The sequence below is a fragment of the Dama dama genome, chromosome 9 (assembly GCF_033118175.1).
Source record: "Dama dama isolate Ldn47 chromosome 9, ASM3311817v1, whole genome shotgun sequence".
In the NCBI taxonomy this organism is placed as follows: domain Eukaryota; kingdom Metazoa; phylum Chordata; class Mammalia; order Artiodactyla; family Cervidae; genus Dama; species Dama dama.
Window position 1 is genome coordinate 18,486,980 of NC_083689.1, and position 22,594 is coordinate 18,509,573.

At 52.3% G+C, this 22,594-nt stretch overlaps 1 protein-coding gene across 4 annotated transcripts in view; it reads right to left on the minus strand.

The window, feature by feature from the left end:
- Window positions 1–2,339: 2,339 nt before the first annotated feature.
- Window positions 2,340–22,594, minus strand: part of TYK2 (tyrosine kinase 2) — a 29,430-nt gene continuing 9,175 nt past the window's right edge. For all 4 annotated transcript variants that reach the window (XM_061150284.1, XM_061150281.1, XM_061150283.1 and 1 more), the window contains 19 exons: window positions 20,637–21,003; window positions 19,720–19,929; window positions 19,466–19,623; window positions 14,057–14,165; window positions 13,773–13,968; window positions 13,580–13,683; window positions 13,222–13,404; window positions 13,059–13,146; window positions 12,041–12,168; window positions 10,699–10,834; window positions 10,463–10,617; window positions 8,966–9,116; window positions 8,051–8,148; window positions 7,608–7,800; window positions 7,114–7,232; window positions 6,541–6,713; window positions 6,193–6,310; window positions 4,563–4,673; window positions 2,340–4,377 (listed from right to left, as the gene is read on the minus strand). In XM_061150284.1, coding sequence (XP_061006267.1) covers window positions 4,243–4,377; window positions 4,563–4,673; window positions 6,193–6,310; window positions 6,541–6,713; window positions 7,114–7,232; window positions 7,608–7,800; window positions 8,051–8,148; window positions 8,966–9,116; window positions 10,463–10,617; window positions 10,699–10,834; window positions 12,041–12,168; window positions 13,059–13,146; window positions 13,222–13,404; window positions 13,580–13,683; window positions 13,773–13,968; window positions 14,057–14,165; window positions 19,466–19,623; window positions 19,720–19,929; window positions 20,637–21,003 — 2,932 coding nt within the window. In that variant the 3' untranslated portion in view covers window positions 2,340–4,242. The remainder of the gene's footprint in view (window positions 4,378–4,562; window positions 4,674–6,192; window positions 6,311–6,540; window positions 6,714–7,113; window positions 7,233–7,607; window positions 7,801–8,050; window positions 8,149–8,965; window positions 9,117–10,462; window positions 10,618–10,698; window positions 10,835–12,040; window positions 12,169–13,058; window positions 13,147–13,221; window positions 13,405–13,579; window positions 13,684–13,772; window positions 13,969–14,056; window positions 14,166–19,465; window positions 19,624–19,719; window positions 19,930–20,636; window positions 21,004–22,594) is intronic.

Genomic DNA, 22,594 nt, shown 5'->3' on the forward strand with positions numbered 1-22,594 from the left:
TGAAAAGCAATTATCCTTCAATTAAATACAAATAAAGAAAAAATAACATCTACAGGGAATTCCCTGGCAGTCCAGTGGTTAGGACTCTGTGTTTCCACAGCAGGAGACATGGGTTTAATCCCTGTATTTAGTCGCTCAGCCATGTCTGACTCTTTGCAATCACTATGGACTGTAGCCCACCAGGCTCCTCTGTCCATGGAGATTCTCCAGGCAAGAATACTGGAGTGGGTTGCCATGCCCTCCTCAATCCTTGGGGGAACTAAAATCTCAGCTGCTGCCTCGCTGGAAAAAAAAAAAGTCTACAGAACACTGGCAGATGTCAGACTTCTAAAAGGGCAAGAAAATCTCCACATAACTGGGTAGGACAAAAGGAAAAAAGAGAGAGAGAAACAACAAGGTCCTACTGTATAGCACGGGGAACTCTACCCAACATCCTGTGATAAACCATAAGGGAAAGTAATTTTTTTAAAAAAAAGAATGCAAAAAAAGAAAAAAAAGAAAAAGAAAAAAGCTGCCCAAGAAAAAGCCAAGATAATTTTGAAAAAAGAATGAGCAGAGACCTGCCTTACCAACCATCGAAATATTTTCTGGTGGCAACGACTTTCTAAATTACTGGGTTAGATTGTGCAGCTGTTCCCACTGGGAATCTATCTTGCAGGTGCCCTTGAACGTGGGGGAAGCCATGTGAGCACACAGTCACTCACTGTAACGGCAGCACGTGTGCGGCAAAGGATTAGGAATGACTACATGAACCTTGGCAGGGAACAAACGCTGGTAATTTTTTTTTTCTTAAGTGCTTTCTTTTTAAAGATTTATTCATTTTTGGCTGCACTGGGTCTTCGTTGCAGCTCAGGGCTTTTCTCCAGTGGTGAGTGGGGGGCTGCTCTTAGCTGTGGTGCCTGGGTTTCTCATCGTTGCAGAGCCCGGGCTCAGCAGTTTCAGTTCTCAGGCTCTAAAACACAGGCTCAGTAGTTGTGGCACATCAGCTTAGCTGTTTCGTAGCATGTGGGATCTTCCCGGGCCAGAGATCAAACCCGCGTCGCCTGCACTGGCAGGCAGATTCTGTATCACTGAGCCACCAGGAAAGCCCACTGATGCCTTTTGAATGATGAGTTACAACACAACCATAAAATAGAAAGCTTGCCTCGAAGACCTGTTATGTGGGGGCTGGGGGTGGGGAGGAATAGGTTAGAGCTCTAGATAGCAGTGCCTATTATTCTTTTTGTGAATGATGGGAAAACATGTGTACAGATTGCCTTATGTCTGGATAAGATGTGTCTGGAAGCCAGAACAGGAAACCAGATGACATTAATTGTCTCCCAGGGAGGTGACAATGGTGGCTGAAGGACAGAGAAGGGAAACATTTCAGTACTTATGTCAATATTACCTATCCAAAAAAAAGAGGGGGGGAGGATTTAGAATTATACTGAATATTTTAATTATTTTAAAATTAACCTAATCAACCTTTTACTTTTTATGTATTTATTTAAAAAATATTTACTTGGCTGCAGCAGGTCTTAGTTGCTGGCTCGTGGGAGCTTCGATCTTCATTGCAGCACATGAGATCTCTAGTTGCTGCCTGTGAACTCTTAGTGTGGTATGTAGGATCTAGTTTCCAGACCAGGGAATTGAACCTAGGCCCCCCTGCACTGTGATTGTGGAGGATTAGCCATTGGACCACCAGGGAATTCCCTGATTATTTAATTTTAAAAGCCATTAGATGAAATTCCCTGGCGGCCCAGTGGTTAGCACTCTGTGGTTTCACCACTGTGGGCCTGGGTTTAATCCCTGCTTGAAGATCTAAGATCCTGCAAGTTGCATGTATGGCCAGAAAAAAGAAAAGAAAAAACTGTTATAAAAAGAAAATAACACTAGATTGGTGTGAAGTTGTCCAGTCAGGAAAGCTGCAATGCAGAGGGTCTTGAGAAATCCCTGGGGAAAGAAATTTAACTGTCTTCCACAATGTAGCTTCCCTGGCAGCTCAGCTTGTAAAGGATCTGCCTGCATTGCAGGGGCCACTGGCTCGATTCCTGGGTGGGGAAGATCTGCTGGAGAAGCAACTGGTTACCCACTCCAGTATTCTTGGGCTTCCCCGGTGGCTCAGCTGGTAAAGAATCCACCTGCAATGTGGGAGACCTGGGTTCAATCCCTGGGTTGGGAAGATCCCCTGGAGAAGGGAAAGGTTACTCATTCCAGTATTCTGGCCTGGAGAATTCCATGGACTATATAGTCCACAGGGTCAAAAAGAGTCAGACATGACTGAGAGACTTTCCTTTCACAATGTAGCTGACCCATCTCAAGAACACCCATTAAGTAGAAATAAGTTGGCAAACACCAGATTAATAATAATATCAAATGTTTATTAAGCACTTGTTTGCATATCTCTCTGGTAAGCATTTGATGACCTTACTAGCTCTTTACATTAGTCCTACAAGGCAGCATGATCTCCATACTGTCCAAGGGACCCTCAAGAGTCTTCTCTAGCACAATTTGAAAGCATCAGTTTTTCGGCATTCAGCCTTCTTTATGGTCCAGCTCTCACATGGACATCATGCTCCTTAAAGGAAATCAACCCTGAATATTCATTGGAAGGACTGATGCTCAAGCTCCAATACTCTGGCCACCTGATGCGAAGAACTGACTCACTGGAAAAGACCCTGATGCTGGGGAAGACTGAAGGCAGGAGAAGGGGGTGACGGAGGATGAGATGGTTGGATGGCATCACTGACTCAATGGACATGAGTTTGAGCAAACTCTGGAATATGGTAAAGGACAGGGAAGCCTGGCATGCTGCAGTCCATGGGGTTGCAAAGAGTCAAACTGAACAACAGTAACTGAACAACAACGAGGCAGCAAGCAGGAACATCCCAAGTTCATAGTTGAGAGCTCAGGCTCAAAGAGGGGAAGCCATGTGCCTGAGGTCACACAGTGCGAAAAGGGTGAAACTGGCAATGTTATCTACATGGCATGTGGTCCCCCAATCCTTCGTTGATATATTTGACATATATCTTGAGGGCCTTCTGTGTTCTAGGCACTGGTCTATTTTGCTGGCTGGTTATTTAGCGGTGAGCAAAGGCTGAAGACTTGAATTCTGATTCTTCTGCTGTGAGTGTCTGGCCCTAGGTGCAGTCCTCAGGGGAGCAGATCCTTTCTGTAAAAGGGCCCAGGGACCACACCTCTAGCAGAGGAAATCAGTTTATACCCTGTTAGGGGAGATAGTGGGCTCAAAGGGCAGGAGATAGGGGAGGGCAGAAAGATCAGATTCGGGACTTCCATGGTGATCCAGTGGTTAAGACTCCACACTTCCACTGCAGGAGACATGGGTTTGATCCCTGGTTGGGGAACTAAAGTCCCACATGCTTTGAGTGGCGTGACCAAAAAAAAAAAAAAAATCAAATTCAAGAGCCTGGTTAGCTCCTTGCTTGTCCTGGGCCCCTCAGGAGTCTGTGTCAAGGTCATGACTTTGGGAGGGTCCATGATTTGAATGTTGTGTCCCTTTAAAATTCCCATGTGGAAATCCTAAATTCCAAAAATGGGGCTCCCCAGGTGGCTCAGTGGTAAAGAATCTGCCTGCCAATGCAGGAGACACAGGAGATGCAGGTTTGATTCCTGGGTCAGAAAGATACCCTGGCATAGGAAATGGCAACCCATTCAGGATTCTTGCCTGGAAAATTCCATTGACAGAAAAGCCTGGTGGGCTACAGCCTATAAGACTGCAGAGAGTTGGACATGACTGAGCACACACATGTATGCATGCACGCACACGTGCACACACACACACACACAAAGTGATGCTATTAGGAGGTGCATAGGTCATGAGGGTGGTGCCTTCCTGAATGTGATTAGTGCCCTTATAAAAGAGGCTCCAGAAAGATGCCTTGCCCCCTTCCACCTTGTGAGGACACAGTGAGAAGGCATAGGCTATGAACCAGGAAGAGGGCTTTTACCAAAATTCAACCATGTTGGTGCCTTGATCTTGGACTTCCTAGCCTCCAGAACCATGAGAAATGAATTTCTGTTGTTTATAAACCACTCAGTCTGCAGTATTTCGTTATTGCCGTCCAAACAGAGTAAGTCTAGGAAAGTCAGTTCACCGGGGGGTGGGGTCTCCCGATAGTGGTAAGGCACAGGGAGTCGGTGAGGCTGGCCTCCCGCCTGGAGCCCGTCTCAGGTTAAGGACCAGGAGTTGCTCTCAGTGGTGCTGTCTGCTCCAATCCCCTCAAACAGAGCTGCTGGTGGGCTTCAGCAGACACTGAACACTGAGGGGGCCTGGCCTTGGTATTTCTCGTGGTATGATCTGAGGATGGGTACGAGGTTCTGGAAGGTCGGGCGGAATGAGGCCTCTGCCTTCCAGCAGTCCTTCATGAGGCAATAGATCTGGGGAAAGGAAAAAGTCTGTTATAGCAGTGCAAACGGGGTAAGTCTAGGAAAGTCAGTTCACTGGGGTGGGGTCTCGGGATAGCGGTAAGGCACTGGGAGTCAGGGAGGCTGGCTTCACCAGGTCGGGAGCTCCACTCTCTCCCTGGTCCGATAGTGGGGAAGGGGGGAAGGGAGGGTCTCACCTCAGAGGGGCATCTCTCTGGTTGTGGCAGCCTCTCCCCTCGTTCCAGCAGCTCCGTGAGCCTCAGCACGGTCATCTGCCCCTGGGTGAGGCCTATGAGCTCGATGAATTTCTACAGAAGAAACAAGAGCAGCTGTTTTTAAGAGGTAAAGCTGCCTCAATAGAGGTCAGGAGCCGGGAGCCGGATGGCAGGGATTCTCAGGGACCCTCGGGGGCCAATAGAGGATGAGATGGTTGGATGGCATCACCGACTCAATGGACATGAACTCGGGCAAACTTCAGGAGATGTGAGGGACAGGGAAGCTTGGCGTGCTTCAGTTCATGGAGTTGCAAGAAGTCAGACATGACTTGGCAACTGAATAACAACCATTTCTCAGCTGTATAACTTTAGACTTATGACTTTATCTCTCTGGGCCTTGGTTCTCTCATCTGTAAAATGGGTGATAAAAGCTACCACCTGGAGTTATTATGAAGTTGGAGAAAACTTTTTTTTTTTTCTTTTTTGGCCACACCATGTGGCATCTGGGATCTTAGTTCCCCCACCAGGGACTGAACCTGCACCCCCTGCATTGGAAGCAAGGAGTCTTAACCATTGGGCCACCAGGGAAGTCCCTAGATAAACTAATATTCATAATGTAAGCCTGGATTAGATATTTGGTGTTATTATTAAGCCTCCCAGCTAGTTGTTTTTGCCTGTCGAGAATCTTATTTTCTCTTCTCCTATATACGCACTCTGATTGGCTTTGGGCATAAAGCCCTTGCATACTCCAGGCTCCTCCTCTCGGTCCAGAACTACACAGTGACTGGCTTCCTCGAGGGCACGTGAACCAAGCTGGACCAGTCAGAGAGTCCTAAATCATGCTGGAAAGAGAAAGATCCTCCTCCTCTCAGCTAGGTCCACTGTGGCCAAAGCAGAGGGCGGGCTTGCTTTTTTTTTTTAAGGGAAGGCCCACTTGAGAAATGCTGTGCTGTGCGTAGTCACCCAGTCGTTTCCGACTCTTCGCGACCCCATAGGCTGTAGCCTGCCAGACTCCTCTGTCCATGGAATTCTCCAGGTAAGAATACTGGAGTGGGTTGCCAAGCTCTCCTCCAGGGAATCTTCCCAACCCAGGGATCAAACCCAGGTCTGCCACATTGCAGGCAGATTCTTTACCGTCTGAGCCACCAGGGAAGCCCATGAATACTCGAGTGGGTAGCCTATTTCCAGGAATCGAACTGGAGTCTCCTGCATTGCAGGAAGATTCTTTACCAACTGAGCTACCTGGAAAGCCCCAAGAAATGCTAACAGTGGTTAAGACTCCACATCCCACTGCACGGGGCACAGGTTCAACCCCTGTCACGGATCTAAGATCCCTCATGCTGAGTGGTGTGGTGGGGAAAAAAAAAAAAAGCTACCACAGAGAACAGCAGAGTCAAGAGATGGAGAAAACTGGGTTCCTAATGGCATCTGACGATCTAGATCAAGCCATGTTTCCACTGTCCCCCCTGGGGTTTGCAAATGGCAGAATTAGCTGTTCCTATTTGAGTGAGTTTCTGTCACAGTCAAAGCCCTTTGCAGTCTAAGTGGCCAACTTTACAGAATAGGACTGTGAGGCACACCCATGGGGTTGGTGTTCGGGCCTGGCTCTCACCGAGGGGGGGCTCTGGCTGGAGTCACAGTAGGTCAGCAGCTCATACATGAGGACCCCAAAGGACCAGACGTCCGATGCATAGTAGAACTTACACTCCTTCAGGCACTCTGGGGCATACCTGGGGAGAAAGGGCACTCAAGCCATGGGCCAGGCCAGATTGGAGTCCTTATCTGAGGCTCAAGAGCCCTGTGGCCCCAGTTAGGGCCCCACCCTTAAGAGTTGCGGGGCACGGTCAATGAACCCAGGCCCTGTCGTCTGGGACCCCAGCATCCATCTACTCCACCCTGTCTGCTCCCGGTGACCGTGGCGCCGCCCACCCACCCCTTCCGCTGGGTCCCGCCTGGTTACCAGAACACAGGACTGTCCCCATCCTCGCGCACGCAGTAGTACTCGTGGCCCTCGGGCACGGCCTTGGTGAGGCCGAAGTCCCCGATCTTGACCAGCCTGTTGTTGTCCAGCAGCACGTTGCGCGCGGCCAGGTCTCGATGCACGTAGTGCTGTGTGTGCAGGTAGGCCATACCCTGGGGGCGGGGCGAGTCTGGATCAGGGGGGCAGGGTCTGGCCGAGGGGGCGTGACCAGGATGGCAAGGACCAGGCGTGAGAAGTGGGCAGGATGGCAGATGGGGCGGGAGCAGAGCCAGATGGCAGAGGAGGGGCCGCAAGGGGGCGCTCGCGGGCAGGGGGGCGAGAGAATCAGGAGGAGCCAGGCGCGGGGCGGGACCACGTCAGCGGTGGGAATGACATGGGTTGGGGGGGTCTGGGCCAGCGGGGGTGTGGCCCGATGATGGATGATTGGCTGAATGGACAAGGATGGAGGAGAGCCCGCCCAGAGATTGCGGGTCGAGGCCAGCAGAGGGGATCGGAAGCTCAGGCCAGGCCAAAGAGGGGGCAGGTTCTGGGAGTAGGGGCGGGCTGGCCCACCTCGCAGATCTGCAGGGAGAAGAGCACCAGCTGGACCAGCCCGACATTGTGCCGGGGCAAGTAGTCTCGGAGACTGCCCAGGGGCATGTATTCCATGACCAGCTGTACCGACTTCTCGCCTGACACCAGAGAGGGGCAGCTGATAAGGGTGGTGGAGGCTAGGACAGCGGGCTGTCCACCCTGCACCCGCTAATCCTAAAGTGGGGAGGGAGAGCCAAGACCCGTCCACACTAGGACCGGTCCTCAGCGGGGACCATCAAATCTCGACCCGTCCCCTGGCAAGGGAGCTGACATGGCTCCCACCCATCCTGACCTCAGAAAAGTATCTCAGAATGGCAAGGAGGCAGCCCGGCCTCACCCACCTTGGTGTCCATAAAGTGCATCCTCCGCCTAGGACTGAGAGGCGGAGGTCATGACCAGGTCATGTTGGCCCCGCCCCCAAAGCCCCACCCAAGCTCTAGTCCCGCCTCATTACATTTCTGGGCCCCGCCTACCTTGGTCCTCGCAGCAGCCCTTGTACTTGACGATGTGCTTGTGGTAGAGGGTGCGTAGGATGTCGATTTCTCGCCTCCAGCTCGACCGGAGCTGGGGACCGCAGTCTGCCTTGAGGGCCTTCACGGCTACCATCTCACCAGTGCCGTCGTTGTTCGGGTCGTAGCAATACAGGCTGACCTTTCCAAAGTGACCCTGGCCGGAGTGTGCAGGAGGGTCAGCCCCACCCCAGCTCCCCAAGCCCACTTTCTAGGCAGGTCTATTTGGAAAATCCTAGGCCCGCCTGCTCCTTGTTGATGGGGGCCTCTGGAAGCCGAGGCTTCCCTTTCAATTCCCCAGGGCCCCCCTTGAAGCTGAGGGTCTCTAAGACCAGAGACTTCTTACAGCCGAGGCCCTGCCGCCAGTCTTCCAGGCCCCACCCTGGGCATCCAGGTCCCGCCCTCACCTCACCCAGATCACGGATCTTTTTCAAATATCTCTTGTTGAAAACCGTGGGATCTGAAGCCAGTGAATCCGGACTCACAGACAAGACATCAGCGAGATCTGGAAGAGCCACAGTGGGTGAGTCCAGACGACCGCCCTCTCCCCCAAAGAGCCCACACTTGGGGGCACAGAAGGCCGATGACTGCTACCCCCCCCCCCCCCCCCAGTTCTGATCCTCCAGACAAGGAAACTTTTTTTTGCAAGGGCTGAAAAATTCCATTTGTCTAAAATGCATAGTTGACTGCACCAAAATCGACACCTGGGATGTTTTGAGATTGAGTTAAGGGCACAAACTTTTCATTAACAACCAAAACATTTGCCAGGGTCTAATGCATCCAAAGAAGTTGTGGCTCTCCCTACGCAAAACACTGAGAGCTGCGGGCGGGAGGCGGAGGGGCTTCCCTGGTGGTCCAGAGGTTAAGAATCTGCCTTGCAATGTAAGGGACACTGGCTTGATCCCTGGTCCAGGAAGATCTCTTGTGCTGCAGGGCAGTTAAGCCCCATGTGCCACAACTACTGAGGCCCCACACTGCAATTAATGAAGCCCATGCACCTAGAATCAGTGTTCTGCAACAAGAGAAGCCATCGCAATGAGAAGCCCAAGCACCACATCTAGAGAATAGCCCCTGTTCACCACAACTAGAGAAAGCCCGTACATGCAGCAACGAAAGCCCACCACAGTCAAAAATTAAAAAAAAACAAAATCTTGTTTTTTAAACGGAGAGCTTGTGTATCCCCTCCCCTCTGCTTAAGTAAATTAGAAACCTACACATACTCTAAACCACTGTACGGAGACTTGGGGGAACCATGCCTGTGTCAGCAGGGATCCCATCCCTCCCTTCCTCCTCCAGGGTCCCCGCCCTGGCGCGGTGCTCACTCTGGGGCTGTAGCTGAGTGAAGTCACGCAGGATGGTGCGGAAGGACGGCCGCTGGGCTGGCTCGTAGGTCAGGCACTGGCTGGTGAGAGTGGCCAGCTCTGGGCACGAAGGCTCAGGCAGTTTGTGCTGCTTCTGGTAGAAGCGCTCTTTCTGGTGGGGAGGAGACTAGGAGTCAGTGTACGCCCTCAGTCTTGGTCCCGGAGGAGACGGAATCAAGTCCTCAGAGGGACAGGGTGGACCAGTCGGCTCCTTGTTCTTGTCATTTTACAGATGAGGCCACTGAGTCTCCACAAAGAGATGCAGAGCTGGCCATCACTGCAGAGTCTGGACTGGAACCCAAGTCCAGCCAACTGTGCTGTGCTGGAGCATCTCAACCTTGGCCTTTTCTGCTTGGATTTCCACCTGCCTCTGAGGATGGAAAGGAGGCAGCCAGGCCTTGCCCACCTTGGTGTCTACAAACAGCATCCTCCGCCTGGGACTGAGAGCCTCTAAATGTCCAGGTCCTACTGGCCCCACCCACCAACTCCCAGGAAGTTCCTATGGTCTTCAGCTCCCTGAATGCACTAAAGCCCCCTAACCTAGGCCGCCACTTAGGCTGCCCTTCCCAGCCTGGGACATTGTGGTACTTCTGCACTTGGATTAAAACCTCCTCTGGGAAGTCTTGTTCCACCCTCAGCTGGGTCAGGGGCATCCTCTGGGAACCCCTCCTCTTGACAGCCTGTGCTTCCTCCTTGATGGCCTGGACACACTGCCTAAAACAAAAGCCTGTGACCTGGGACGTCCCTAGTGATCCAGTGGTTAAGAATCCGCCTTCCAGTGCAGAGTATGCAGGTTCAATCCCTGGGTGGGGAACTAAAGATGCCACACGCCATTGGGCAACTAAGCCCGTGCACCGCAACCAGAGAAGCCTGTGTGCTGCAACTACTGAGCCCTTGTCCTCTAGAGCTCAAACGCCACAACCAGAGAGCTGACACATGGCAGCAAAGACCCAGAGCACCCCAAAATTTAAAAAACAATAAATAATACATTAAAAACTGTCACTTTATAAAAATAAATAAAGTATGTGACTATCTGCCATGACCATGACCTTATGCGGCTTCCCAGGTGGCGTTAGTGGTAAAGAACCAGCCTGCTGACTCAGGAGATGTAAGAGTCGTGGGTTCGATCCCTGGATCGGGAAGATTCCCCTGGAGGAGAGCATGGCAACCCACTCCAGTATTCTTGCCTGGAGAATCCCATGGAGAGAAGAGCCTGGCGGGCTACAGTCTGTAGGGCTGCACAGAGTCACACACAACTGAAGCCACCGAACACGTACAACCTTATGAGGTTGGGACCGCATTTCACTGCAACTGACAGATGAAACTGATGGAGCCCCAGCAAGATGAGGCTGCACGGCCAGAGGGGAGGCAGCTCTGAACCCTGAAATGTGCCCTCTGGATTCCTTGGGGGGTGCCAGCCCTCTTTGTGGGAAGGGCCCAGGGGTGCTCTGGCCATACCTCAGAGGGACTGCGGCCCTGCAGGGGGGCCTCGCCGTCGAAGCAGATCTCCAGGAGGGTGGCACCAAAGCCCCACTTGTCGGCTGCGGTGCTCAGGCTGTGGGCTCCACCAGACAGGCACTCGGGGGCTGTCCAGGGGATCCGCTCCACCCGCTCTGGGGGCCGGGGTCAGAGGTCAGCAAGGTAAAAGGAGTGGGGTAGCCCGTCCCTGTGCCCAGCACCTCCTGGGTCCTCACCCTCCCTGGAGAGGGCACTCAGGCCCACGCCGGGGTCGCTCAGCTTGATGAAGGGGCTGGTGCCCTCCGCCAGCCCCAGCCGTGCCAGCAGGATGTTCCGGCCACACACGTTGCCATGAACCAGGCTTTTGTCTTCCTGGAGTGGGGTGGAAAGGGGGCGTGGCCACTGGGAGCTATAGATCCTACCCCTACCCATCCCACATGGCCCATGTGAAAAAGACAATTGTGGTTATTATGGATATGGCAGTACATTGTCATAATGACAAGGCAGCCCAAGGTCCCCAGTGAGTCCTTCTTGTTTTCCCAGCACTGGAGGCCAAGGCTCTCAGACAGGGACAAAAGGCCAGAGGACCTCACTGTTGTCCTCAGCCAGTGTCAGGTACACTCCTGCCCCAGGGCCTTTGCATTGTCTGTTCCTGCTGCCTGGAATGCACTGCCCATAGATGTCCTTATACCCCCCACCCCTGCCCCCACGTCATCTCCAGGTCCCCTTGGTGAGACCTTCCTCAACCCATGTAATTTAAGGCTTCACCTCTTCCCCAAACTGCAGCAAATCCTCATCTCCACCTCTGCTTTTTTCCCCACAGTTCTTGCTACTTTCTGACACATCATGTAATATACTTAATTATTACTGGGCTGGGCAAAAAGTCCATTCAGGTTTTTCTGTAAGATACTATGGAAAAGCCAGAACAGACTTTTTTTTTTTTCAGACTTTTTTACCAACCCAATATTTCTTGTTTAATCCGCCCCCCCCAAGTAAAATGCTAGCTTCCCCCAAGAATGGAGACCTCTGCCTATTTATTCTCTCCTGGGTCCTCAGGGCCTAGGACAGAGCCTGGCACACAGAGGGTGTTCTGGAAATGGGTGACTGGACCAAAGGGGGCTGGGGATGAATGGCAAGAAAGAGCAAACAGAAGCAACTCGCTTAGGGTCTTGGATATCAAGCTGGGGAGTCAGGGGGACATGGGAGCCACAGAGGTGGGTGAGCAGTGGAGGTTCATGGAAAGATCTAGTGGGTAGAGGGGTGTGTTGAGGCCTCCATACCCAATGCAGGGGCTTCCCAGGTGGCACTAGTGGTAAAGAACCCGCCTTTCAATACAAGAGACATTAGGGATGTGGGTTCAATCCCTGGGTCGGGAAGATCCCCTGGAGGAGGGCATGGCAACCCACTCCAGTATTCTTGCCTAGAAAATCTCATGGGCAGAGAAGCCTGGCAGGTTACAGTCCACGGGGTTGCAAAGAGCCAGACATGACTGAAGTGAATTAGCAAGCATGCTCTCCTGAATGCGGGGGCTGCCCTGGCCCTCACCACCCACCCAGACCCGGCCTGCAGGCCACGCACCAGGTAGCTGAGGGCGCTGGCCAGCTGCTGGGCCACTGCCAACTTCCAGGCCAGGGGCACGCGGCCCCTCTCCCGCCGCAGCCACACGTCCAGGGGCCCGTGCTCCACGTACTCGGTGACCATGATGTCTGCAAAGGCCCAGTCACTCTAGGTGCTGCACGCCCGCACACCCTCCAGAGTGCCGGGGGCAGGACCCAGGGGCTGCGGCTCCCCTGGGGCAGGGAACCAGGCGAGACTTGGCAGTGACTTTGGGGAGAACAGAAACGTGGGGTGGAGTGCAGGCTGAGGTGGGGGCAGGATGAGGCCAAGGTGCAAGGTGGCATTGGGGTCCAGGGTAGGGCTGCAGCAGAGAGGAGGCTGAGGGTAAGTGATCGAGGTCAGGCGGGGCCTGGGGAGCCAGGGGAGCGGCAGACGATTGGAGGGAGAGGAGCTGGAGGTTGGAGCCTGAGTGACACTTGGATCCCCCAGGGCTGGGGTGCCTGTGCACTGGGAGGGGTGCAGGGTCAGCACGCAGGCCAGTATCGGGGAGAAAGCAGGAGAGATGGGCCTTTGGGTCTGGAGGCTACCCATGGCCACCCTATACAATGAAGTACATGCAGAGGAGGCGGGGTGGAGGATCAGGGGCTGAGGTCTGGGAAGACAGGCGGGCCAGCAAGGCTGGGGTCTGCTGGGGTCCCAGCATAGAAGGGGTCAGAAGGTACACAAGGGTGGGACTGCAGAGGTGTCTGGTGGTGAAGGGAGTTTGGGATGCAGTCTGGAGTCAGAGTGGAGGTGGAGGGTTGGGGGGTAGCCAGGGATCAGGGTGCAGGTAAGGGTTAAAGTGCAGACAGGGTTCAGGGTGTAGGTGAGAGTTGAACAGGCACAGATTGGGGGGTGGTCAGGGCTCGGCGTGTAGGTCCAAGGGTCAGGGTATAGTCAGGGATAAGGATGAAGGTCAGGAGTATAAGTGGGGCCAGGCTGTCAAAGGGGCAGGGATGTTGGGGGTCCGTGTGTCGGGGGGAGGGGATAGGCCACTCACTCTCGGAGCCATGCACGAAGACACCATGAACGAAGACCAGGTGCACGTGGGAGACCTGGCTCATGAGGCTGGCTGTCTCGTAGAAGGCCTGCGGGGATGGGGCAGGTCAGGGGGCCACAGACCCCTTCATCCTGCCTCCAGTCCCCCGGCCGCGCTCACTCACCAGCGCGATGTCGTGGTGACTTGGGTCTAGCACCTTGAGTACCACACGCAGCTTCTGCCCATGGTCCCCAGCGGGCACGGGGGGTTCCTCGCCATCCGCCTTGTCCTCCTCAGGGCCTCTGCCCCCCACTCGCAAGAGGCCCTCATACACGTTGGTCCTTGTGCCCTGGCCCAAGTGGGATAGCTGGGGGAAGGTGGAGGGGAAGATCTCCATGACAACGGCTTAAGGCTGCCTCTCTGGTGCCCCATACCTTCAGGGTTCCTTCCCCCCCATCCCACCCCCCATCACCTATCCCAGTATCACCCCCACCCCAGCCAGCTCCCCCCATGCCCCCCACCCCCCGACCCTTGCCACGCACCTGGGTGATGTCTTCCTGGCGGATCCGGTAGAAGCTGAGATGACTGAGATTGAGCGGTCTGGTGCTGGCCTGAGGCCCACGTGTGACGATGAGGTTGGAGATCTCTGCGGGTGGGAGTGGTCCCTGAGGGCTGTCACAGATGGGCGAGGCCTCCCCCCACCCCAATTCCCTCGAGGCGCCCCCATCTCCGTACCTCCCGGCCGGGGTAGGCAGCAGCGACGCAGGGAAAAGCAGTCGTCGCCGGCCCGCAGCGAACAGTCCTGCAGGGCGGCCCGCAGGTCCCGCACGCTGGGGAAAGATCGGCCCCAGCCCTCCAGCATGACTGTCCCGGCCTGGAGCTCAATGGGGAACTTCCGCAGGCGCAAGCCCTTGGTGCCTGGAGCCTGGAGCTGGCGGCGGCAGGGGTGGCGGCAGTGAGCAGGGGTCCAGGCAGGGAGCGCGCCCAGCCCCGGCCCAGGACCCCCGCCCCACGCCCACCTGGTCGCGCTGGGCCACTGTGAGGATGAGGCGGTGGAGGTGGCTGGTGCTCCAGTGGATAAGGTAGAGGCCAGCCTCTGGCTTCAGCTTGGCCAGCACAAATGGCTCCCTAGGCGGGTGGTGGGCAGGGAGGAGGGGACCATTAGGGCAGCTGGGGGCACTGCTGGACCCACGCCTGGCAACAAAGACATATAAAACCTGCCCAGCAGGGCACACTCCCAGCTGGGAGAAATGTCAGACACTGTGTCTGAACACATACATGAAATGTCACACCGTCCCACGCATGAAAACTCACACACAGACATGGAACAGGCACACACTCGTGCATAATAACTGTCAGACACCGTGGCAAACAAGGCCACACACACACACAGGAGACAGCTGTCAGATGGCAGATGGACACATGCCCAGCCACAGACCCCACCAATAGCAGTTCAGTTCAGTTCAGTTCAATCGCTCAGTCGTGTCCAACTCTTTGCAAACCCATGGGCTGCAGCACACCAGGCCTCCCTGTCCATCACCAACTCCCAGAGTTTACCCAAACTCACGTCCATTGAGTCAGTGATGCCATCCAACCATCTCATCCTCTGTCATCCCCTTCTCCTCCCGCCTTCAATCTTTTCCAGCATCAGGGACTTTTCAAATGAGTCAGTTCTTTGCATCAGGTGGCCAAAATATTGGAGTTTCAGCTTCAGCATCAGTCCAATGAATATTCAGCAATATTCCAATGAATATTCAGGACTGATTTCCTTTAGGATGGACTGGTTGGCTCTCCTTGCAGTCCAAGGGACTCTCAAGAGTCTTCTCCAACACCATAGTTCAAAAGCATCAATTATTCAGCACTCATCTTTCTTTATGGTTCAACTCTCACATCCATACATGACTACTGGAAAAACCATAGCTTTGACTAGATGGATGTTTGTTGGCAAAGTAATGTCTCTGCTTTTTAATATGTTGTCTAGGTTGGTCATAACTTTTCTTAAGGAGTAAGCGTCTTTTAATTTCATGGCTACAGTCACCATCTGCACTGACTGGAGCCCAAAAAAATAAAGTCTGTCACTGTTTCCACTGTTTCCCCACCTATTTGACATGAAGTGATGGGACCGGATGCCATGATCTTAGTTTTCTGAATGTTGAGTTTGAAGCCAACTTTTTCACTCTCCTCTTTCACTTTCATCAAGAGGCTTTTTAGTTCATCTTCACTTTCTGCCATAAGGGTGGTGTCATCTGCATGTCTGAGGTTATTGATATTTCTCCCAGCAGTCTTGATTCCAGCTTGAGCTTCATCTGGCCCAGTGTTTCTCATGATGTACTCTGCATATAAGTTAAATAAGCAGGGTGACAATATACAGCCTTGATGTACTCCTTTTCCTATTTGGAACCAATCTGTTGTTCCATGTCCATTTCTAACTGTTGCTTCCTGACCTGCATACAGATTTCTCAAGAGGCAGGTCAGGTGGTCCAGTATTCCCATCTCTTTAAGAATTTTCCAGTTTGTGGTGATCCACACAATCAAAGGCTTTGGCATAGTCAATAAAGCAGAAATAGATGTTTTCCTGGAACTCTCTTGCTTTTTCGATGGTCCAACGGATGTTGGCAATTTGATCTCTGGTTCCTCTGCCTCTTCTAAATCCAGCTTGAACATCTGGAAGTTAACTTGGTTCATGAACTGTTGAAGCCTCACTTGGAGAATTTTGAGCATTACTTTACTAGTGTGTGAGATGAGAGCAATTGTGTGGTAGTTTGAGCATTCTTTGGCATTGCCTTTCTTTGGTGTTGGAAGGAAAACTGACCTTTTCCAGTCCTGTGGCCACTGCTGAGTTTTCCAGATTTGCTGGTGTACTGAGTGCAACAAGCACTTTCATAGCATCATCATTTAGGATTTGAAATAGCTCAACTGGAATTCCATCACTTCCTTTGTTCTTAGTGATGCTTCTTAAGGCCCACTTGACTTGGCATTCCAGGATGTCTGGCTCTAGGTGAGTGATCATACCATCGTGATTATCTGGGTCATGAAGATCTTTTTTGTACAGTTCTTCTGTGTATTCTTGCCACCTCTTCTTAATATCTTCTGCTTCTGTTAGGGCCATACCATTTCTGTCCTTTATTGAGCCCATCTTTGCATGAAGTGTTTCCTTGGTATCTCTAATTTTCTTGAAGAAAATTCTCGTCTTTCCAATTCTATTGTTTTCCTTATTTCTTTGCATTGATCGCTGAGGAAGGCTTTTTTTTTTTAAATTAGTTGGAGACTAGTTACTTTACAATATTGTAGTGGTTTTTGCCATACATTGACATGAATCAGCCATGGATTTACATGTGTTCCCCATTCCGATCCCCCCTCCCACCTCCCTCCCCATCCCATCCCTCTGGGTCTTCCCAGTGCACCAGCCCTGAGCACTTGTCTCATGCATCCAACCTGGGCTGGTGATCTGTTTCACCCTTGATAGTATACTTGTTTCAATGCTATTCTCTCAGAACATCCCACCCTCGCCTTCTCCCACAGAGTCCCAAAGTCTGTTCTGTACATCTGTGTCTCTTTTTCTGTTTTGCATATAGGGTTATCGTTACCATCTTTTTAAATTCCATATATATGCGTTAGTATACTGCATTGGTCTTTATCTTTCTGGCTTACTTCACTCTATATAATGGGCTCCAGTTTCATCCATCTCATTAGAACTGATTCAAATGAATTCTCTTTAATGGCTGAGTAATATTCCATAGTGTATATGTACCATAGCTTCCTTATCCATTCGTCTGCTGATGGGCATCTAGGTTGCTTTGAGGAAGGTTTTCTTATCTCTCCTTGCTATTCTTTGGAACTCTGCATTCAAATGGGTATATCGTTCCTTTTCTCCTTTGCTTTTCGCTTCTCTTCTTTTCACAGCTATTTGTAAGGCCTCTTCAGACGGCCATTTTGCATTTTTGCATTTCTTTTTCCTGGGGATGGTCTTGATCCCTGTTTCCTGTACAATGTCATGAGCCTCCGTCCATAGTTCATCAGGCACTCACTCTATCAGATCTAATCCCTTGAATCTATTTCTCACTTCCACTGTATAACTGTAAGGGATTTGATTTAGGTCATACCCGAATGGCCTAGTGGTTTTCCATACTTTCTTCAATTTAAGTATGAATTTGGCAATAAGGAGATCATGATCTGAGCCACGGTCAGCTCCTGGTCTTGTTTTTGCTGACTGTATAGAGCTTCTCCATCTTTGGCTGCAAAGAATATAATCAATCTGATGTCGGTGTTGACCATCTGGTGATGTCCATGTGTAGAGTCTTCTCTTGTGTTGTTGGAAGAGGGTGTGTGCTATGATCAGTGCGTTCTCTTGGCAAAACTCTATCAGCCTTTGCCCTGCTTCATTCTCCAAGGCCAAATTTACCTGTTCCTCCAGGTGTTTCCTGACTTCCTGCTTTGACTTCCTACTTCCTACTCGTGTCGCCACTCCCAGGGTGACACACAACACAGGCTGGCACACATGCGAAGGTCAAAGATCACAGACACGGCTGCTCCCGCAGTATAACCTGACAGCCCCAGGCCTCCCAGACCCAGAGGTGAGCACAGTCACAAACACAAACAGGGCCGCAAGGTGACGTAGCCCCACGGGCCCCGGCAGCTACACAGACTGAATGTTTGCGTCCCCCTAAAATCGTGTTGGACTTCCCTGGTGCCTCAGCAGATAAGGATCCACCTGCCAATGCAGGGGACACGGGTTTGATCCCTGCTCGGGAAGAATTCCACATACTATGGAGCAGCTAAGCCCACAGGCCCCAACTACTGAACCCTGCTAGCCCTAGAGCCTGTGCTCCACAACAAGAGAATTCCCGGCAATGAGAAGCCCGCACACCACAACTAGGGAGTAACCCCTGCTCGCTGCAAGTAGAGAAGAGCCTGGGTAAAGCAACGGACACCCAGCACAGTCAAAACTAAATAAATAAAAGTTTAAAAAAGAACACAATCAGTTCCTGTGCTGAAGCTCTAAACCCCAAGTGATGGCATTAGGAGGTGGGCCTGGGGGGACGTGATGAATCATGAGCGTAGAGCCCTCAGGAATGGGGTTAGTGACTTATAAAAAATGGACCCCAGAGATCTCACTCACCCCTTCCACCATATGAGGAAACCAGCCAGAAGACTGAACTTGTGGTTATGAAACAGGAAGTGGGGCTCTCACAGACATCGGATCTGTTAACACCTTGCACTTGGACTTCAGAACTTGAGAAGTGTCTGTGGTTTCTAAGCCACTCAGCCATTGGTATTCTGTTTGAATGGACTAAGACAACGCTGACATGGCCCACAGACTGCCATGAGGCCACAGCCCCTTGAGAGGTGAGGAGGCCTCACCCTCCTCTGGGGTACAGACTAGGCTAGGAGGGGGTGAGACCTCTTATGATGCACCCCTGCCCCCCAGCGGCTAGTCCCAGTGTCACAGGTAGGACAAGGGATACCCTCTGGATACCCAGAGGAGCTGACAGTCACAAACTCCAACCAGGCAGCAAACGGGAGGGCCACACACACCAATGACCTTATAAGCCCTGACTCTCAACCGTCTCAGCCACACACGTCCAGGCAGGCACTCTCAGTGAGTCACACGGGTGAGTCACATTACAACCCCAGGGGTGGGAACACCCACATGCATATCTCAATGGCCACCAGCATCTGAGAGAAACACAGCCGCACAAAAGTCACCAGTCAGGTGTGAAAATGGGCACTGACAAGTTAAAACGCAGTTGGGGAACTTCCCTGGCGGTCCATTGGTTAAACTCTGTGCTTCCACTGCAGGGGGCACGGGTTCAACGTACAGTCCCTGGTCGGAGGGACTGAGATCCCACAGCCTCATGGCAATGTCAAAAACCACAACCAGAAAAACAAAACAAAATCACATGCAGTCCCCAGAGCAGGGACACAGCTGTTGAACATCCAGACATGCACGGGGACCCAGTCCCAAAGCCAGGCACTCTCAGACTGGCACACCAACCCACACCATCACAGGTGCCCTCTCTCCCTGCATAACCTCTGCTTGCACACATGCACAGGTCACACACGCACCCCCGTGAGCACTCACTGATGTGAACGCGTGTCCAACGCGGTGTCAGTGAATCCTTGCACAGTACACGCAGGCCCATACAGGCACACGTGTACGCACGAGACACGGATGCTCGCACACACATGCACGGAGATGCAGGACACACACACACACTGATACGTACTCACTGAGACTTGAAAGTCTGCACACCAGTGTGCACACATACAGGTGGTGGACACGCAGGCCTTCCCACCCTAAGACGCACATAAGACATCAATGTGCACACACGTGCTTTAAACTCCACAGTCCCACGCTCACTGTCCGGCTGGCGGCTGCCCCTCCGGCCCTGCCCCCACCCCGCCCCACCCCCGCCCCAGGCACTCACAGCAGGGGTCCGTGGATACCATCCTGGATGCTCATCACCAGCCGTGGAGGAGCCACATCGTGGCACAGATAGTGGTTGGAGTCGGCGGTCAGGCGAAAGTAACCATCCACCAGCGACACCAAGGACAGGGCCGCAGCCCGGGAAGGCAGGGTCAGCTCCTGCGGGCCGGGGGCGGGGGTGGGGGGTCATCAGGCACGCATCACAGGCCGGAGGCACCTGCCCCCCTCAGCCGGCTCCACAGCCCCAGGCCCCACCAGGCACTTGTTGTCCTGACAATGGATGCTGACGTGGCGTTCCTTCAGCACCATATGGGTGATGTCCTGGAAGTCGCAAAAGTAGGACCAGGGGGTCTCCCGAGGCCTGTCCACTGGCTCGCTGCCCGCCTTCTGGGCCTTCATTTTCTTCCCAGATGGGCCAGCATCGGGCATCCTGCTGCCGCCATCACCGCCACCATCACCAGGCCCCTGGAAGCCAGCATGTAGGGCAGGTGAATAGAGCAGGGTTGTGCTTGTTCAGTCCTCCTGCCCTTCCCTCCCTGCGGAGAGGCAGAGCCGGAAGGAACAGGTGACCTATTCGGGCATCTACCCGTCACAGGCTGGACGGGGGACCCATCCAGAGAGATACAGTCACCAGAAGATGGAACTTTGGGGAGGGCAGAAAGGGGGCTCTAGCCCTCTTGGCCCCAGAGGTCAAGCTGTTCCCCAGAAGCAGAGACCCTAGCCATCAGCTCCCTGGGGGTGGGGGGTGGGGGGCAGGCAGAGGATTTATCACCATGGGGGTTGAAACAGCTGCTGTCCCTCTATTGAAGGCCAAGCTGAAGGAAATGGGCTTGGCCCAGAGCTGATCCAGGCTGACCAGGTAACCAAGTATGTGGCATAGACTTTTAATTCCACGGCAGACTAGAAGAATGTCATATTATTGGAAGGGATCCGGAACCAACATGCATTAGAAATGCTTAGGCAGAACATTAAGACTGAACTTAATTCTTGATTGCAGGCCTTATTAAAGCCTTTAAGACACTATCCAAGAAACAGACCCCCAGCACAGACAAACATATCCCAGAGCCATGTAGGGAAAACCACCTTTGCCAGAGCCACCTTCCGAGGCCAAAGTCAAGGCTGAGCAGGAGCCCACACCCTCCACTGTTAGATAGTAGAGGCACCCCACTCACCTCCGCCCGTACCAGCCGCCACCGGATGCCTTCTGTGCCTGACACCAGCACCTCGTGGGTGGGGGGTCCGGCAGCAGATTCAGACCCGGGGTCGGGAGGGGCCTGCCCACCGTCCCGGATGTAGCAGGGCTCCCCCTCGGCCTGGGACAGCAGCTCCAGGTGGCACACGGGCACACGCTCTGTGCCAAAGCGGGGTGCCAGTCGCTCGAGCGTGGCCAGATACTTCACCATGACGACCTGCTGGGATAGGCAGCCCGGCTGGAAGGCCCGTAGGAACTTGCGGAAGATGCTCCGTTGGCGCAGCCGTGTCAGAGCATTGTGCTGCCGGATCTGCCGCCGGAAGGAGCGTGGGATACAATCCTTGAAGCTGTGGGGATGACCAAGAGGGGCAGTTCAGGGGCCCTGGCTGGGCGATGATGGGAAAGTGATTTAACCTCTCTGAACCTCAGCTGCCTCATCTAGAAAACAGGCAACCTAAATGCCATCGACAGATGAGCAGATAAAGATGTGGTGTACATATATAATGGAATACTATGCAGCCATGAAAAAGAACGAAATCATATCAGCGGCAGCAACACGGATGCAACTAGAAATTGTCATACTGAGTGAAGTAAGTCAGAAGGAGAAAGACAATACCATATGATACCACTTATATGTGGAATCTAAAACCCAACAGGGACTTCCCTATTGGTACAGTTGATAAGACTCTGTATTCCCAAAGCAGGGGGCCTGAGTTTGATCCCTGGTTGGAGAACTAAGATCCCATATACCACAACTAAGCTTGTGTGCCACAACTACTGAGCCCCATGCATTCTAGAGACTAGGTACCACAACTAGAAAAGCCTGCACAACACAATGAAGAGAACAGTGCAGCCAGAAATTTTAAAAATTAATAATTAAAAATAAAATATGACACAAATGAGCTTCTCCACCAAACAGAAGCAGAATTATGGACATAGAGAATAGACTGGTGATGGCCAAGGGGGAGGGAGTTGGGGGAGGGGTGGAGTGGGAGGTTGGGGTTAGCAGATGTAAGCTTCAGTATGGATAGACAACAAGATCCTACTGTACTGCACAGAGAACCATACTCAATATCCTGTGATAAACTATAACTGAAAAGAATATTTAAATATATATACATATATATATAACTGAATCACCTTGCCGTACAGCAGAAATTAACACATTATAAATCAACTGTACTTCAATCAAAATATATTAAGCTAAAAAATATTAAAATTGAATAAAAGTACAAACAATAAAAAAAAAAAAGCAGGCAGGCTGTCATGAAGGTGGAAAGAGAATGTGATAAAGGGCGAGCACAGCAAGGCCAAATGGTGTCAGGACCAGGGCCCAGGGCTCTGGAGGGGACTACGTGGCTGAAATTCCAGATATTGGGTGAATTCCTTAAGCTCTAAAGAGCTCCGTCTTTTCATCTGTAAAATGGGATCAAACAGTACCCACATCTAGGGCTGACGAGAGAATTAGGACTATTGATTGGCACAAAATAAAGACTATGTGAGTGTTGGCTATTATTATTACTAGAGAAGTCACTATTGTTTTGATCATTAATATGATTATCAATAAAAGGACAGCTCTGGGAAGCCCCTCTGCTCCTCACAAAGCTGTACTCTTCACCTCTTCTCCTGAACCGCCCACCGCAGAGCCCATTTATTTTATTATGTATGTATGGTTTTTTTTTTTTTTTGGTTGGGCTCGGGGAGCACAGGCTCTAGAGAGAAGGCTCAGTAGTTCTGGCACAGGGGTGGCACGTGGGATCTTCCTGAATCAGAGATCAAACCCAAGTCCTGCATTGGCAGGTGGATTCCTAGACTAGCAAAGTCCCCAGCACAGCCCATTCAGATTACAGGTTTCTACACCCCATCCTGGGTTTCCCCAGTGGCTCACTGTGGTAAAGAATCCCCCTGCCAATGCAGGAGACGCGAATTCGATCCTGG